Here is a 19,312-nt window from a genome sequence, read left to right on the forward strand (position 1 = left end):
TATGAATAATCTATTGGTGATTTTTCGTCCAATTTTTGACATTGCAGAGTTCCTCGACTATAAAATTAAATAATTCTTGTACCTTACTACACTATTCATTTTACTACACTACACTATTCATTACTTACATTATTCATTTATATGAGGCCTAAATTCTAATAATATCGTTAATAGGAGAGCCTAACAGTCATTGGTAAAAAGTAATTTAACTTTCATAAAGCTTTAATAAGCACGTCATATTATGTGTTCATATACTTAACCTTTATAAGAAAAAATATATAGTGTCTCAAAGACATTTCATATCTTTAAAATATAAAAAGTTTCTGTATCCGTGAATAGAAAAACATAATCTCAAAGGCAAACGCTTTCCCATCTTTGCGGTTAAGTTAAACGAACATCGGTTTAAGAGAATATTAAAAAATATTCCTTTCAAATAAAATCCCCCGCGATTTAATTTTAAACGGCTCGCTCAAACATAGTTTTTAATTAATGACAAACATGAACATACTGAAAAACCAATTTATTTGCGAAGTGACCGAAAGCGTTGGTTTTAATATAAATTGGAACGAGATCTGTGGCTAACAGCAAACATGGGGACGGAAATTAAAAATATTTAATTATTTATAAATTTTGTCCCGTATTTTATTTCCTCCATTGGTTTTGCTGTCTAGTGTTGAAAGCTATATCTGAATGCTTCTGAGTTCGATTCTTTATGGGGCAAATAAATGGGAAGTTCGACAGACAAAAGATTCAATAACTAATTGTCTATAAAATAAAAGGAAATTTGTTGTTTGTTTCTACCTTTGCCTAGGATTTAATTATCAGATTTCTATAAATTACATTTATTGTTTTTTCGTTTAAGCATACAATTGAATGGCATTTAAAGCTTTTGTTGTGTTATAGAGCACTACGAAAATCTATTACTTACTATAGAAAAATCGTCTTAGACAGATTTTCGTCTAAAACTACCTAATCTGTAGGTAATTGAGTATAGATGTGACAATATTGAATGGTTTTTAAATTGATCTTCATAATTGGTATTGTCATCACGGTTTTCAAAAATTCCATTGTACTAAGTATTACCATCAGGTGCCATCAGTATCAACATCATATTGAATATTTACGATTTGGTTAGAATTTATAGCTTTTTTTTAGAACGTATATTTAAAAAACAGTCTGTCGGTCTGTCTATTATGAATTATATGTCTAAAAATGCAATGTCAATTTAATCACATACCTACACAATTTTTATCAAATGAGATATAATTTTACGAAAGTTGGCATGTTAAACTCAAAAACAATTATTAATTCACGATTTTATAGGGTTTTACTTCTGAGTGATATTTAATAGGTAAGTACACATTTTAGGTGTTTTTTATGCTTTTCCAAACTACGCAGAACTGGGAATTCGGAGACTTAGTAAGATCAATTTATAGTCTTATCGGGAAATTCCATTTTTACACTGCTTATTTTATCTCAAATATTGCTACAAAGTCTCAAAATTTTCTTACGAATCCTGAAATTATTTAATTAATCGTAGTTCAAGCTAATATCAACTTTGCCTTGACGTACTAGAGTGAACATTTGAGCAACGCGGTGAATACGCGTCTTTGCTAATAATTTTGATCAGGCGTTACTCCATTTGATAAGGAAGATTGATCATGGATTAACGAAAATATACCTTAAGCTGAAATTACTAGGGAGTGTGGCGAGCTTTTAATGCTGCTAATCTATTGCGATGCTAAATTGGTTTCATGATGAATTCTTCTTAAGCTTTTTTATAAAATACTTTTTTCTTATTTGCATCGCGCCGCTTTTTTATCAAGTTTCGCATTAAGCAAGTAATTTTATGCTTAGGCATAACACTACGGATTATCGTTCACAAAGGATTATCTTATAAACTTTATATGTAATATAGAAATAAAAAATATTCAAGTCCGGAATAAAAAATGAGAATAGAAAATAGTGTTGCACTGCATAAGATAGGTACCTACTTAGTATTTTATAAGTCGGCCTCTCTCAACAGTATTAAAATATTAGGTAGGTACATTCTTGATTTGAAATGTAGGAGGGAAGAGTTATAAAACGCTTCCGAAATTTAAGAGCCATCAATTGATACTACCATCTGAAAAGGAGTTGTTCATATTATATAATAGGTGTTTTGAACTACAACGATTAAACGCTACTTTCAGTCCAAAACAAAAAAAAGAAGAACCTACTCTTCAAACAAAATATTCAGTTGTTGAAATGCGAGCGTGCCTCTTATCGCGCCTAGACAGAATCTATGGGCCTCTAAATAGCGCAGAATTGTATGGTACCATTCATTGTTGGAATTAAAGACATTTTGATAACATGTCATGCCGATATCCTCGTCACACCCTCATCGCGTGACAAATAGTACCCCAGCGATAACAACTATAAATCACGCTGAATACAGCCGTATTGTAAAAACAGTCTTTATTATAGATATATGAAATAGGTGTGATAGAAATGCAGGAGTAAGGAATAAATTTATTTTCTGTAAAGAATGTATGCATGCAATTTGACTGACCGGTTGACTTGGTTGGTTTGCCTTCCAAGCCAGAGGTCGTGGGTTCGATAATCGATTCCCGCCCAGTGCGAAATATATTTTGTGTGATGAACATCGATGTATGAAAGTATCAGTAATTAATTCGGGTACAATCTATGTTATACCTTTATAAAGTTTAAAAACTTAAAAAACAAATAATTTATTAAATTAATCATCCACAGCAATGTTTAAAATTGCTATCACGCTATTCTAATAAAAAATTCCTATTCCAATTTGAAACCAAAATGTTCAAATCTAATTGTTCAATTACAGAGACTTCATTTATCTTGTTTTGTTGATTAAGGATTTGTCATGTAGGTAGGAGTAAATTAAGTGTTATTTTGAGTTAATTAGAGCGAGTTCCTCTGTATTGGAAAACTTACTGATTTGATGTTGCGGTCTGTTTGTAAGCAAGGGGAAGTATTTTATTTATATTTTACGTATTTTGTGATAGATTTCCTTTCACAACTGCTTTACCAGACTTTACAAGTAACCAGGTAAACCACCAGTTTAGCCAGTATCAAGCCAGTATTTATTGTTGATCTAATCAATAGAATTTATCCAGGCTACGGTTACAAATGAGATAAAGTTTAGTAACTTTCCCTTCTTTATCAGTCCGTTTTTACACGCTTTATATTAGCTTCACCTGTATGTTTGTAACCGACTTCTTTGGGCGCGATTTTGACCCACTTTAAAACGGCCAGATTTCGTTCAAACTTTGTAGATTTATTGAGGACCGATGACAATACACTAATTTGATAAAAATTTTCTATTTTTTAGTTCGGTTTACTATAAAAAGCGTGTTTTTTAGTTTTTTTAAACTATTATTATTATTTGACTGTAACTACTGTTAATAATAAGTAAGTATACTTTATTGTATATCTTAACCGCAGGTTTAGTTTAGTTATGAAATTTCAATATTACTTAAAATTCAGAAATGAATTTGAAATGAATTTTCTCAACAAATAATAAAATTAAGTAAACTATTCGGACAAACACAGTTAATTTCAATCATTTCCACACGAAACAAATGCCATCCACAACATTAAACTCAAATCTAATAAAACATTATATTATTATGTTTAACGCTAACAGTACAACCGCGCCAAGACAACTGAACCTGAAGGTTTCCAGTTACCTCACATTAATTCGCTAAATTGGCCAAGTTGTTAACTTCCACGTGATACAAATACTAGTAAATCTTCAGAAAGACAAGGAACTTCTAAGAGTTCTTTCTTCGTTGGTTTGAAAATTGTAATTAAGTATAATATAATGATTAATGAACGTGTGTCGATGTGGTTTTATGTTTTTGTAAAGAGATTATTTAATCTCTAAAGGGTTAAAATAACTAAATAATACGATGATTAAAGTACCGTTTCAACTCGGTTTTAATATTAAATCTTACTGTATAGAATAACAATGTTAAATTCGTATTATTTTAAAAAAATAAGAAAGCTTATTTTATTGTTATATCTTGAAAGTGTCAATCCAATGAAAATTATGATTCAACTAACCTAAACGTACCATGCACCATGTGCAAAAACTACTTAGTATACAATGTATACATCTATAAAGTATGTGTTAGCACTTGTATCAAAAAATATCATTTTTGTTAGATAAGCCAAGATTCTCTCGTCTTAAAGAACGCTTTGTTGTCGTATTTACGATGTAATAAAATGTCATTTTATAGGCATTCCCGATAGAATGGGAACAGCTTTCTAATATGTTATTATGAACAGTTATGAACGATATTACTATGGCAAGATAAAAGTTTGTGAATGGCCGAGTTATCGAGCAATCTATTATCAAATATATGATATTAAATTTTCCATTTTTCATCTATCAAACTTAGGCTGATATTTATTTGTATTAATTTTAATACCCTAAAAAGTATATTTATAAAAATATACAAAGAATAATGATATTACATTTCTACTAGCATTACAACATTAAGAAGATTAGTGAAAATTGTTTTGTTGGAAAATGTGATCTATATCAAAACGACAACATGCCTCATCAAAACTTAAAAGGTTGAACCTTAGCTTTAGTATAGATAATAATATTATACCTAAGTAGATTATTAGATACTAATTGTTTTAAATTAATTTCACATTACTTTTATATATTACATTGTAATCTAGGTAAGCATCTTTAGAATATTAATCTATCGAAAGTTTAGCAAGACAGAAGGCAATCCTTTATAAATCAGCCCTGTAAGAAATCCTTCTATACTTTATATAATATTATTATTTCATTTATGTATTACTAGCATTCCACCCGGGGCTTCGTCCTATGTCCCGGAGTAAAAATTAGCCTATGTCCTTTCTCGGGTAACAAAATATCTCTATGCCAAATTTCATGCAAATTGGTTCAGTATTTAAGGCGTGATTGAGTAATAGACAGACAGAGTTACTTTCGCGTTTATAATATAAGTAAGTATGGATTTCATATCTCAACACAAACATATCAAACAGGTCCAATATTCGGCAAGTGTAAATTATCCTTACAACATATAAATAAACATTACACGATAAAATAAATCAGCGCTTCGATAAAGATTTGTGACCCGCCCGCAAATTCCTCCGCTTGATAAAGGGACCATTATTTTTCTTGCGAATTTTCCTTTCACCAGACACGTCGGTTCGGTCACTATTAAGTATGGGGTGATTTATTTTTAGCGTTATACCACAGGTTATTCTGTAATCACATTTGTGGATGATTTTGGTAAGTATTGCTCATAATGATCACATTTTGTTATGGTCGACCTGAATGTCGCCAAATACATATATAATATGTAAGTCCCTGTTTATGTAAGTCGTGTCATATCTTTTTAAGTTTTTGTATCAAGAAAGTGCAATAATGGTAGGGCATTAAAATTTACAAAAGAGCGTGTGTACCGAGCACACATGTCAGAAGTGAAACTTCTTTGGCAAGATTCGAAGATACCAAAGTCGTCGTTTTACTCGTGACGTGACGGTAATGCCATGACGCGACCTTGAAATACTCTCAACGCGCTTAAGAAGTTTCACTTCAAAAATTGCGAAGACAATTGGAAAATTTTAGAAAATTAATGGATAGAAAATAAAGTGAATTCTCTAACATGTTGATTATCATTTGTTAAGTAGGTAAACTATAATTTTAACTTTTAAGTATGGCGATTTTATCCCTGAGAGTGGACTTCACGAGACATCAGATGTATAAGAATAAATTATTACATAATTCAGTAATATTGTACAGGGAAAAAGTTTTAATGAGGTTTCCACTTTGGGCCATAGGTGCTTTCTAAGAGATTTGATAAAAGTTGTTATCTTGATGTTCTCTGTTTTGAAATATATACCGCACCAAAGTTTCGTGACACTGATATTTCCATGTAATTTTCGGTCATAAATAAACAAAGGTAGTAAATAATTTAACTAGTGTCGTATTTTATGTGTTAACTATTATTTCACAGTCGTTTTATGAAATTAGTTATTTAATATTAGTTGAAAATTATGACGTCGAGAAAATCGAGTTTTCAGTATTTAGATTGTGTATAATATTTAATATATTATATACTGTACATATATTTAGCTTATATTTTGTGAACACACTATTAATTATAAGAATGGATAATTGTCATTTGCGCAGTTTCGTGAGGTTTTGCTTGAAGATAGATGATGATAGATGGACTTGTGTAGAATACAAACATGATTATTAATTTAATAAGCTTAACTTTACTGAAAATATATTGTTTAAGCAGTAATTACGTAGTAGCACTTTTGTTTCTATAGATTTTAATGAAATTTGATATAAAATATTAAAATGAACTGGACAGGAATAGAACATTTGTAACAGGGATAACATTGAAGATAATATTTTGTAATCTTATACTAGAATAAAAAACGCTTTCATCTGTGTACAATTTATTGACAAAAACAGTTAACAATATTGTTTATTAATTCAATTAGTTACATTCTGCTTCGTGCAACAAAATGGCGCGGCGCACGTATCTGAAGTGATAAAAACTGAACACCACCATGAACGAGAAGAAGTAGACCACTGGAAACAATAATAATATTATTTTAAACTAGATTTCCGCCCGCGGCTTCGCCCGCGTTTGCAAAGGAAAACCCGCATAGTTCCCGTTCCCGTGGGATTTCCGGGATAAAAACTATCCTATGTGTTAATCCAAGTTACCCTCTATATGTGTGCTAAATTTCATTGTAATCGGTTCAGTAGTTTTTACGTGAAAGAGTAACAAACATCCATACATCCATACATCCATACATCCATACATCCATACATCCATACATCCATACATCCATACATCCATACATCCATACATCCATACATCCATACATCCTTACAAACTTTCGCCTTTATAATATAATATATTAGATATACATATTATGAAGAAAAATATAAATATCTAAAACACAAGTAAACAATCAATTGAACATAACTATTTCAAGTTCAATTTCATCTCTTCAATCAAGATAGTAGGGGAGCCCAGGATGCTAAATGTGGATTTACTCGAGCGTCACGGGAACCTATTAGAATTGGTAGATTAGACCATAGCGAGAAAAAAAGGTCCTATAATGTTTTCACTTTTAGCGGTGGGGAAGGGTTTTTTGATTTTTTTTAATTTAAAAAAGAAAAAAATTGGCTTGGAAATACTCAAGCGCGTTAGATATTGATATTTTGCATGCTCCAGGACGTCACTGAAAAAAAGTATACGTTAATCTGACGATTTAAGTGGCGATTTAATCGCTATGAAGAAAGGGTAAAAAATTTAAGTAATATTATTCGAGCGCGTCAGATTAATATATGGGGGGGTTAATTACAATATAAGAAGTCCCCATTTCGCTAATCTGACGATTCGAGCTCAACCTTAGGAAATTATGGATTATTCAAATTTTCCAGCGGGGCCCCTGAGCGCACCCACCAACCATAACTGCTCATATTGACTAGAGGTACTAATGAATAGCTAAGGTACCGTCCCTTATAGTAATCTGACGCGCTCGAGTAAATCCCAAAATCCCCTCTTGGGCTCCCCTACTAAGAGGTTAAAAACTGACTAATGTTTAAGAAGCGAAAACATGACATGTCGACAAGTATGATAATAATATTCTTAGGGCTGATTTTTCAATCCTTGTTTAAAACTTATTTGTCGAATAATGTATAAAACTACCATTTTAAAACGTATTCTAATTGCCCGTATTTGACAGTTTACGTAACATTTTAATATTATCGTGTATTTTTTTGGACGTATAAGTTTTATCCAAGCATTGAAAAATCCGGCCCTTAGTGAGGTTTGATAGAATGAAAAGGTCTATAATTATTAAAGTAGTTATAAATAATATAATATTATGTACAGTCATTTTTGTGAACGTCTGTTTAAAATTGGGAGTATCGTATTAAAGCTACGGTGCTACGGATGCTACGGTGTAGCTACGCCTAATTTACTCTGAACATACAGCTTTACCGTTTTGTGTTTTATAACTGTCGTGATAGCATAGATAATAATAAATCAGCTAGGTTTATTAATTCCTTCTCAAATAAGTAACTTCAAAGACTGTTTCTTTTTAAAATACACAAAGAAATTCGCAACGAACTTTAGAGATATCGTTTATGCATCATTGTGTTTAGAGAAGCTTATACTATGAAAATACCTTCGCTATAAGTAATAATATTTCACCACAAAGCCAAGTATTCAGCGTGCACCAATCACGATAATGGCTGCATTATACTAATTGCTAACGCGTAGTTTGATCGAATGCACACACGATCTATATAACCACTCATACCATCGCTTTTGAGGCGTTTTAATACTTTAAAATGTGAAATATGTTTGAAAAGATATGGACTAACATATTAACAATATTTAAAATAATCTTTTAATGTAATTCACTATGTATATGTACATGTACTAAATGTATAAGTTAAATGTACTAAATATATGTTTATGTTAGTTAGTTATACGTACTAAATATATGTTTATGATGTAGAAAAAAGTGGTTAAATAAATAAAAGCAAATAGTATTTGTAATCATTTCGAAGAACCTCGTATGACGCGCTTCAATTGATTATAATACGACACTTTTTAACTTTTTCTTTTATTTATACATATAGTCAGTAGAACTAGATGATGATAATATTACTTTTACTTACACATTATCTCATATTCTATTTGTAATAAATAAATAAATCATATAAAATTTTCATATCCTTCCATCGAGTTGGTACTATATTTCGAAATATCAAATTGCTACTAAATCCTATCCTTGGAATCAAACCCCTTTAAAGAGATCCTGTAACCTGAAAATCATTTTACTGCAAGTTCCTGAATTTCAGCTACATACATATTGCTTTGAAATTTTTACATATTAATTTGTATTTTTTAATAATTTTACGTATCGCATAAACAACAATTTTGTTTTAAATTTAATCAAAATAGTTGTGTTATCATAAAATACGCGGGAAATTTTGAACAAAACTAATAGCCAAATTAATTTACATATTCGTCATTATTCTTGCAATATAAAATAAAATACGGTTTCAGTTAAAAAAACCAGCCAAGTGCGTGTCGGATCACGCATAAAGTAGGGTTCCGTAGTCATGTTTTGTCATGACAGTCTTTGTCAGTCCTAACAGTATTTTAAAATACTATATAGTTTGCAGTTCTTTGGGATAAAAAGTCTATATTTTTATTTTATTTATAATTTCAAAAGTATTCACCATAAGATACCCAAAACAATTTTAATTACGAGTTTCCGCGCCACTTTATTTCTTTATTTACGTGAGTGATTTGAAGTTTATAGGCCCAAGACTTTAGAAATTACAGGGGGGGGGGGACACCGTGTTAACGAGTTTGGCGGGCTATATCTCGCAAATGGTAAAGCTGATAAAAAAGTGTTGTATCGAAACTCTGTCTCATTTATATAGACCTTTTCAACGATACCCCACACAAGGGGGTGCGCTCAAAAAAAATATTCAGCCCCCCTTTATATGTATGGGGAGGTACCCTTAAAAAAGGGTAATTTTCATTTTTTGTATTTTTAAAATTGAGATCCATATCCAAAGTATCGTTGAACCAAGTTTCATGCAAATCGATCCATAAACGTAGAAGATATTGTGCTGTGACAGACTAGGACGGACGGACTGAACGATCTTATAAGGGTTCCTTGTCGGACTACGGAATCCTAAAAACATAAATCTTTTTTGTCATTTCTTTATCATCTAAATGCTTTCAAAGTATTATTTTCATGATCAGTGAAAATAAAACGGAGGAAATATAATAGGTTTTTCCCGAAATAGGCTCCGCGATCCGCATTGTTATGTTAATACTGAGTCGAATGAAATAACATTCATAAGACAATGATAACAAACGTAAAAACTAGACTGTATACAATTATAGAACGGTGAATGTTAATTTATTTTAAAAAGAAATTCATATATTTTAAACTTGCCGTCCACCCGCGGCTTCGCACGCGTAGTCAAAGAAAAATCCGCATTGTTCCCGTTCCCGTGGGATTTCCGGGATAAAACTTATCCTATGCCTATCCTCAGGTCTCAAGCTATAGATAACTATAGATAACACTCTTCTATTATTTTGTACTTGTTAAGCTATTGCGGGGACCGAATCCAGAAATTCCGTAACGAAAAAACCTCACGCTCCCCACTCCGACGGGCGGAGGTGTGGCTTGAAGGCATGCTATGCAATAGCTTTACCGCGGCAGTCCCCGAGTGCCACACTTTTTTTTTATTTTGCCCTTTTCGACCTACCAATTTAATTTCATTGAGCTGTAGCCGTCTGTCCGTTTTTATGTACGTTAAAAACTTTAAAACTACGCAATTGATTATTATTTTTAAATAGATACGTTATTCTTGAAGAAGGTTTAAGCATATAATTTATTAGTTTTTAGATAAATCGAAAGCTTTGTTAATATATATTTGCTATATAGGTCCACCGCCAACCCAGTCCCAAATACACTTTGAAGTAAAAACGTGCTGCAAGAAACAAATTGCCTTATGAGAGAAATACAAGTAGGACCCACCCTTTGGAGTCCATTAGAGCTAAAACCACTCAGCAAAGAACCTAGATAAATTTAGAAAATGTTCTTTCTATATATGTATTGATAAAACTGTCGCAATTTCAAAACACTAGACTGTAAGTGTCATATCCTTTCGTTTGGTACTCCATTTGGATTATTTATCCCCACTATCACCCCTAAGGTGCCCTATATGTAATAAACAGATTAACCAATTTTGATAAAACATGACTAATTGTAATTCACACGTCATTTGATATGCCGCTTGATTATATTATTTGACCACATTCGATTATTCATTCCCACTTTTACCGCTATAAATCAATAAATGGATGAACCGATTTTGATTAAATATGCCTCATCATACTTCTCACGTCAGGTCATGCCCTTTCATTTGATATGCCACTTGGTTATTTGACAACTTTTATTCCCACTTTTATACCTACATATTATATCCAATAAATGGATGAACCAATTTTGATAAAATATGTCTTATTGTACTTTACACGTCATGTCTTTCATTAGATAAGTCACTTGAGTATATTTGATAAAATTTATTTATTTATTCCCACTTTTACCCCTATATCAAATAAATGGATGAACCGATTTTGATAACATTGGACTACTTAATTGTTTCTGACAGGTCATCTTTTTTCATTTAATATATCACTTGGGTATAACAGACAACATTCGTTTTTTTCATTCCCACTTTTACCCCTCTATATAATAAATGGATGAACCGATTTTGATTAAATACCTATGCCTCATTATACTTCTCACGTCAGGTCATGCCCTTTCATTTGATATGCCACTTAGGTATATTTGACAACTTTTATTGCCACTTTTATCCAATAAATGGATGAACCAATTTTGATAAAATATGTCTTATTGTACTTTACACGTCATGTCTTTCATTAGATACGTCACTTAAGTATAATTGATAAAATTCATTTATTTATTCCCACTTTTACCCCTATATCAAATAAATGGATGAACCGATTTTGATAAAATTTGACTAATTGTTTCTGACATGTCGTCTATTTTCATTTGATATATCACTTGGGTATAACCTACATTAACAACCTACATTAAAAACCTACATTAACAACCTACATTAACAACTAACATTCGTTTATTTCATTCCCACTTACCCCTATATAATATAATTAACAACTAATGTAACAAAAAAACGCATCTAATTGGTATTACCCGTTAGCGAGCTACGGTGGCACAGACAGACACGCAATACACACATAGCGGACATAACACCCCTCTTTTTGCGTCGGGGGTTAAAAATAATACCTACGACATAATTTCAAAGACCTTTTATATAGAAAATTTACCTAGAAGTAACCATAATGCTACATATTTGTGCAGGTTTTAGACTTATGAGCAAAAATCTAAATAAAGGTCCTTTGACCCCCCCTACTACCCCCTCAGCATAACCACCCCCCCCCCCACGCTTGGGGACTTTCGATATGATCATCTGGACATGTCAAGGAATAACTTTAGCGTATAATTTACGTAATAAAGTAATTCATGTATAGAATGCCTTAGCAAATGTTCGCTGTGATTACTTAAATGGTCATAACTTTTTTATTTATGAACCGATTGACATGAAATAAACACTAAATGTTAAATGAAGCTTACCACAATATATTAGTGAAAACCGCATCTAAATCGGATAAGCCGTTTCTGAGATTAGCGTGTTCAAACATACAGACAAACAGACAAACCGACAAACAGACAAACAGACAAACAGACAAAAATTTTTTTAACAACAGTTTTGGGTTTGGGATCGATTTAGTAATAACCCCTGCTAATTTTTTTTTACATATTTTCATTGTACAGACACCACTTTTCTAGAATTTTATTATATGTATTGATGATGATGATGATGATAACTCCGAGCATATATATTTTTCTGTAGACAAACGGTAGACTGTTTAATAAAACCAAAGAAAGGCAAATAAAAGAGGTATTATTTTCGTAGAATGAACTTTCCTTCAAACTCCGACAGAATCAGATTAGAAATTACTTCGTAAAGTTTTCCTTACGCATAAGTTCCTTTGAAGATTATAAAGGATTAAAATCTTAGGCATTTTTTAAAGAAATTTTGCGTATGTTGGTCTCTTTCTATATAAATTAAGAAAGAAAAATCTATGACGTATGTGTTTAATTTAACAATGGCTTGACATAATATTAACTTACTACAGTACTTAAACATTTATCAGTTTCACAGTTTAATACTTATTCCTTTTGCTAAAATTTCGGCTGAAAATCAGCATGTAAATGGAGGTTTGAGTAATATAAATTCGTGTTGTGTCATTCCCAGTCGATTCTACATGTAGGTAATAATGGAAAAAAACGAAAATAATATTAAAGTTTTCATTTAGCAGCAATTTATTTCCCTACCGTCTATTGTTCAATAATTATACTTTCTATTCACATTTATAAAAGCTTACATGAAAGTCGGTCTGACTTCTTATTGTAACATTTCGGTAAGCTTTCTGTAAAGTCGAATAAATTTAAGCTAACAAAAAGAGGTCGAAATTGAAGGAGTAGTTTCTGAGAAACGGGAGGGAATATAACAGAACTATTATTTGGTTAGAGGCTAGAGCAAGTTATGTTTAATGTTGATTTTAAATTGAAATTTATGAGATGAATTATTAATTATTATTTAATAAATGTACATCATTCTATATGAACTCATGAAATTATTGTTTGTCCTTGATAAGTGTACAAAGTTAAATCTATCCGTTTATCAATACTGATATTATAAAGCTGGTGAGTTTGTTTGTTTGTTTGAATGCGCTTATCTCAGGAACGGCAAGAGCCCAGGAGCGGAGCACTGCGGGTAAAACCGCGGGGCACAGCTAGTAAATAAAATCGAGTCTAAAATAATCGGTTTCATACCAACATACAGCTAACAAAAGCGTGTTAAAAACACTTCTACGACTACACTTTCAAATAACCTCCTGTTTTAAAGTCGGTACGAGTTGCTTATAAACACATGTACTTTATATTGCAACACACGTGTTCAAGTCATGCATTTAGCACTAGCTGGACTCCCCTGAGGTTCAAATTCCATTACATGTTCATGATCGAGTCGAGAGATGTTATTGAGTGCGAATGCTTTGATGCATCTGTGTTTGTGTGCAGAATAGGTAATGTTACGTATAGTAGAGCCATTTTAATAGGCAACATTTGACAGTTCAACAAAATTCAACAACGTAACCTAGTAACGACGACATAGAATAACATGATATTTCGTTTTGTTAGAACTGCACATTTGCTTAACTTTTTTCAAATACGATTACATATTTATAATAATAATGACCGATACAACTAATTTTAGGATTTGATTTTACTGATAAACCATTCTAAACATAATAAACAATTTCTGATTTAAAGAACTGACGTCGCTACAATTTTGTGTCAATAAACCTTTTTTCTTTTTAAATACCAGAGACGTTACTCTAAAAATCGAAATCTGACATCTAGAATCGAATGCATTGATTACTTGGGAATAAAAAAAAAAAAATGATCATAAATTATTGACATGTGTTTCAAGTTCGATTGACAAATGTTTCAAGTTCGTATCGATTAATTCACTTTAATCGATGTTTTTAAGCAGGTTACCACCCTATGATGATAAAATTGATAGACGTCAAATGTTGCCTATTAAATTGGCTCGACAATAGTTTTATGTTATGGACGGATTTTAATCCATTAGGTTAGGTCTGAATTAATTTTTACACGCTTTATATTAGCTTCACCTGTATGTTTGTAACCGACTGTATGTTTGTAACCGACTTCTTTGGGCGCGATTTTGACCCACTTTAAACGGGCAGATTTCGTTCAAACTTTGTAGATTTATTGAGGACCGATGACAATACAATAATTTGATAAAATTTTTTATTTTTTGTTCGGTTTTCTATGAAAAGCGTGTTTTTTAGTTTTTTTAAACTACATATTATTATGCTCATTATTTACTTGTGATACAGGGTAAGAAAACTTGTTAATTTAAGAAAATTAATAATGTAAGAAAATTTGCTTTAGAAATTGTCTTTCAGACAGAAAATTCCTATTATGAAGAAAAAATTGTACCAACTTTCAAAAGTATAGGAATTATTTGGTCTGAAATCGTAGTAAACTTTTCGCAGGCTATATTATTATTTTGATATTCAAACACATCGACCACATTTGATGTTGCTTTATTACTTTTTTAGCGTCTCTATTCTCCAACCTTTTTAGTTATTTAGCTATTGCATAGCTTCTATCGCGAGCCTTGAGCGCGGGGACCGAATCCAGAAATTTAGTAACGAAAAACCTCACGCTCCCCACTCCGACGAGCGCGGAGGTGTGGCTTGAAGGCATAGCATGCAATAGCTTTACCGCGGCAATCCCCGAGTGCCACACGTCTTTTTATTTTGATATTCAAACATATCGACCATATTTGATGTAGCTTTATTACTTTTTTAGCGTCTCTATTCTCCAACCTTTTTAGTTCTTTTCTAATACCTTTATCTGAATAAAATATATTCGTATTACATAAATATATTCAGGATATACAAACCAGCTCCAAGGAAAGTGAACAATCCACTGACGCACGCCAAATTGTCCAGTCGGTGCTGATCGTCCTTTATCTTTGGGGCTGAAAACATTGGAAATATCATCTATACTTGACTTACGAGAAGAATGTCTGAGATTCTTTATTGTACCTATCTATTATCTTTAATTAGCATTTGATAACATTGATAACTGCTGGTATGTCCTTTCCCAACGTCTACAGTCTACACTATCTCTGTACCAAATATCATCAAAATCGGTTAAGTGATTTAAAATTGAAAACGAAAAGACGGCCAGATAGAGCTGTTTTTGTATATATTAACTAGCGGTCCGCCCCGGCTTCGCCCGTGGTATATAATATTTACTTATCGTGTCGTATTTACTTATCGTGGTATATATATATCCTCGTACTTCAAGGAATATAATAAAAAAATAATTATCGAAATCGGTTCAGCCGTTCTCGAGTTATGCGCTTACCAACACATTTTGCGATTCATTTTTATATATAAGATAGTGTTTTATTTGTCTGTCTATAATATCAATAATATTCAATTCCAATTAATCTAGTTAATATCTAGAAGCTGTAAAGACAAACTTATAAGCAAAAACTAGGGCAGAAACGTTCAATTAATCAACGCTGAGCATTCCTTGTTTTGCAAAGTGTAAGTTTACAAATAACTTGCCGCTAACGATTCCATTTCAAACTTATATTAGCACTAACGGTACACTTTATAGGGGTTTCTTTCAAAGGAACTTTTCATGCCTTTGATTTCTTGCCAATACTGTATAGTTCGTTATGTACCATATTCTATGGGTGTTTTTGGTTAAATGTATTAGTATTTTTTGACCCTATGTGGCTTCCTCTCTATCGAATTGATCGTTTTTGATAATGTTTTCATTGAAAAGCTTCAATAACTAATAATCGTTATTTATATTAATATTATCATAGGTTACGTTACGCTACCTTTAACTAACATAACATAGATTATATCAATCAAACAAACCATTTTGAAATCTGACACAAGCTCGTCCAATCTTAGTTACGGCCAATGATATTACTCCGAACCATACCAGTGTTGCTACCAGGAGATACACCTGAGAATTTTAATATGAAAGTTACAGGACATTTTAACAAACTACAAACAATAACTCTACTTTTGTGATCGTTTGTTATTTCTAGTGAACATAAATTATAAATATTATATTTTCTTAATATGTAATACTAAGAATTTTATACTCAAACTCAAACTCAAACATTCATTTATTCAATTTGACTACTATTTAGTAGCACTTTTGATCTCTATCTCTCATATTTCTATTAAACACTCCTTAGATCGGTGTTATTCGCTATAAAGATGATCTTTGTAGTGAATAACACCAAGCTTTCTAAATAAAAACTGCTCACCAACATGGCTCGACAGTTTTCGGTGAGTGCTACAATAATGAGAAGCACGCCGGCTCCGATGAGCCCGCTCAGCACTGTGCCAGTCGCTACACTCATAACTGTAACCAACATATTATCTATAATAGTTACAGCCTGTGGTTTTGCTTGCCATCGAAATAAATCTTAATATTATAAAGCTGAAGAGTTTGTTTGTTTGTTTGAACCCGCTAATCTCTGGAACTACTAGTCCGATTTGAAAAATTCTTTCGGTGTTAGATAGCCCATTTGACTGACCGGTTGGCTTGGTTGGTAGTGGCCCTGCCTTCCAATTCAGAGGTCGTGGGTTCGATTCCCACCCGGGGCAAATATTTGTGTGATGAACATAGATGTTTGCTCTGTGTCTGGGTGTTAATTATCTATATATGTAAGTATTTATTTAAAATTATATATGTATGTTTATCAGCCATCTGGTTTCCATAACACAAGCGAAAAGCTTAGTATGGGATCAGATCGTGCCGTGTGTGAAAATTGTCCTGAAATATTTATTTATTTATTTATTTATTTATTTATCGAGGAAGGCTATAGGCTATAATATATCATTACACTAAGACCAACAGGAGCGGAGCCACGCGGGTTAAACCGCATTATTATTTCAGGTCAAATACCTGTAAACCAAATTTCAATAAAATGTATTTTCAGCAAAAGATAGGTTCGGCGCGAGTGGTAATTAAATATAATATTCAGTTGTTTATGCAAACACTCGAATTTGTAAATATTTGCATAAATAAGTGAATTGTAATGTTGGGTTTAAATTATAAATTTATAATGAAAAGAGTTGGTGTGTACTTGACATAATACAGGTATAATTAAAGCAACGCAGTATTTATTGAACGCAAAAAATATTCCTTTGGAATCTCCATTCTCTATAAAGATTGGTCTAAAATTAGCTTAAAATTAGATTAAAATTGACAAGTTTAAAAATAGGATTTCATAAAGAAGCTCAATAATCTAGTTATTTTAAAAAATTGTATTATTACTGTTATTGAGAATGATAGTTTGAAAACGATTTTGGCAGTGGAAAATAGCATAAAAATATAATAGCGAAGATTAATTATTATAATATATTAGTTTGCTCATAAGTTTAATAGAGTTTGATATTGCTTTACATAATATTACATCCCGCGTAAAACTTTAATTATTATTTAAATTTAATTATTTTTATATCTTTTTCATGTAAAACTTACACTGTGACGTAGCGGTATGGTGCATTTCGTCATACGCCTTCCCATGGGTCAGAATCAGCGTTAGCAAGATGGAACCCACTAGAACCTGGCAGAACGCAATCAGTAGCACCCCTGGGAACAGGTTGCAGATCCCGCAACAACTCTCGAAGTGACATCCCGGCTTGTGCAACGCGAAATGCGCGGGAACCACGGTCGAGCGGCTGGTGCTTCGCGGCCGTTTGTCGCTGTGCGTGTAGTCTTCTATGCTTTTCGCCATTTTGACAGATGTGATTTTTTTTGTAGGTTGAGCGGCCAGTGTATGTGTGGGTTAAAGAAGTTTTAAATAAAAAAGGATTTACCGAACTGTAGTGATTGTGATTATTTTCGTATAATTGCTATTTCTACAAGAATTGAATGAAATAATATTATATGAAATAAACCACACAAATAAATTTAAATGTTAAGGTTAGGTTTGATGAAACGTTGGCGGTCGACTCAAGACAATTACAGATTTTCAAAATATTTAATTACAAAAGCCTGCAAGTTGTAGTGTTCGATGTAGGAAGAGCACGTAGATTTGTTTAATTTATCATAAAATTCATTTAGGTATTAAATGCTGTTATTCGTTATTCATACAAATTAATTGGCTGTATGCTTATGTCCATTTTCCGTGAAATAGTTTTGATCAAAATTTTTCTTTTTTGTTATCGATGCGATTCATGGATTATAACCACTAAGTTCACAATCCATTGATATTATGATATTAATCGTTTGGAAAGTGGCTTACACATGAAATGGACACAGAATACCTGTTGTGCGTAAATACTGTTTTTGCTGGAAATGCCATGATCCGCAATTTGAAATACAAATAAGACAACAGAGAGGGACTTAAATAAACAAGAATAACAAGAATTATATGATTTACTATATACTCTAAACTTTTAGAAAGAAATTCTAGTTTGCGTGCAAAATAATCCTTATTATCATTACAGAACGCAGATATTTTAAAACAAAGAGGTTATAATTCAACTGAATGTAAAGAACAATTAGTACAGAATAATATGTACTTATAGTTACTGCGCAATTACTGTTAAATCTGTATGCGAAGAACGTTGTTTAAATGTTAAATGATAGTAATAATTAATGTTTCTGAAAATGTGAATCTAGAGGATAATTAAAACGTTATTCTGTAAGTGCAATATTTCATATTTAAAACTATTATAAAGAATATATAGCATTCTTTTAAACTGTGAATAAAATTGTGTCTCATTTTCTAAAATTTTTGTAAAACTTTAATTAAAAAGTTACATTCATGGCGTCGTCCTCATGGAACACTAAATTATTATTTCGCTAACGAGCTATGAAATTCTAAAATTCCTTATATAATGTTTAAAGATACAGTGTACTATGTAACTGTAGGGTATGGTATGTAAATGGTGTCCGGAATAAAAAAACTCAACACGTCATTTTCTATTTTTAATCATTTGCATTGTTATTATAATATATCTACATATGATTTATCAACTGTTTGTGT

The 19,312-nt window shown here is 31.8% G+C and overlaps 1 protein-coding gene across 1 annotated transcript; it reads right to left on the bottom strand.

Annotated features, from left to right (window-relative positions):
- Positions 1–6,512: 6,512 nt before the first annotated feature.
- LOC149478696 (uncharacterized) lies at positions 6,513–18,055 on the bottom strand. Its single transcript, XM_089709055.1, has 5 exons — positions 17,800–18,055; positions 16,577–16,674; positions 16,176–16,266; positions 15,179–15,256; positions 6,513–6,607 (listed from the first exon to the last, which is right to left on the bottom strand). The coding sequence occupies exons 1-5, from the start codon at positions 18,053–18,055 to the stop codon at positions 6,513–6,515; spliced, it is 618 nt and encodes a 205-aa protein (XP_089565181.1).
- Positions 18,056–19,312: the final 1,257 nt, after the last annotated feature.

The sequence above is a fragment of the Colias philodice genome, chromosome 21 (assembly GCF_061535455.1).
Source record: "Colias philodice isolate Cphi_HAF_F1 chromosome 21, ilColPhil1 Martin Lab GWU primary, whole genome shotgun sequence".
Lineage (NCBI taxonomy): Eukaryota > Metazoa > Arthropoda > Insecta > Lepidoptera > Pieridae > Colias > Colias philodice.

Coding starts and splice junctions, on each gene's coding strand:
- LOC149478696 (XM_089709055.1), bottom strand. CDS start 18,055: ATGGCGAAAAGCATAGAAGACTACACGCACAGCGACAAACGGCCGCGA. Junction 16,267..16,576: donor AAAACTGTCGAGCCATGTTG/GTGAGCAGTTTT, acceptor TAAAATTCTCAG/GTGTATCTCCTGGTAGCAAC. Junction 15,257..16,175: donor TTGTGTCAGATTTCAAAATG/GTTTGTTTGATT, acceptor CAATGTTTTCAG/CCCCAAAGATAAAGGACGAT.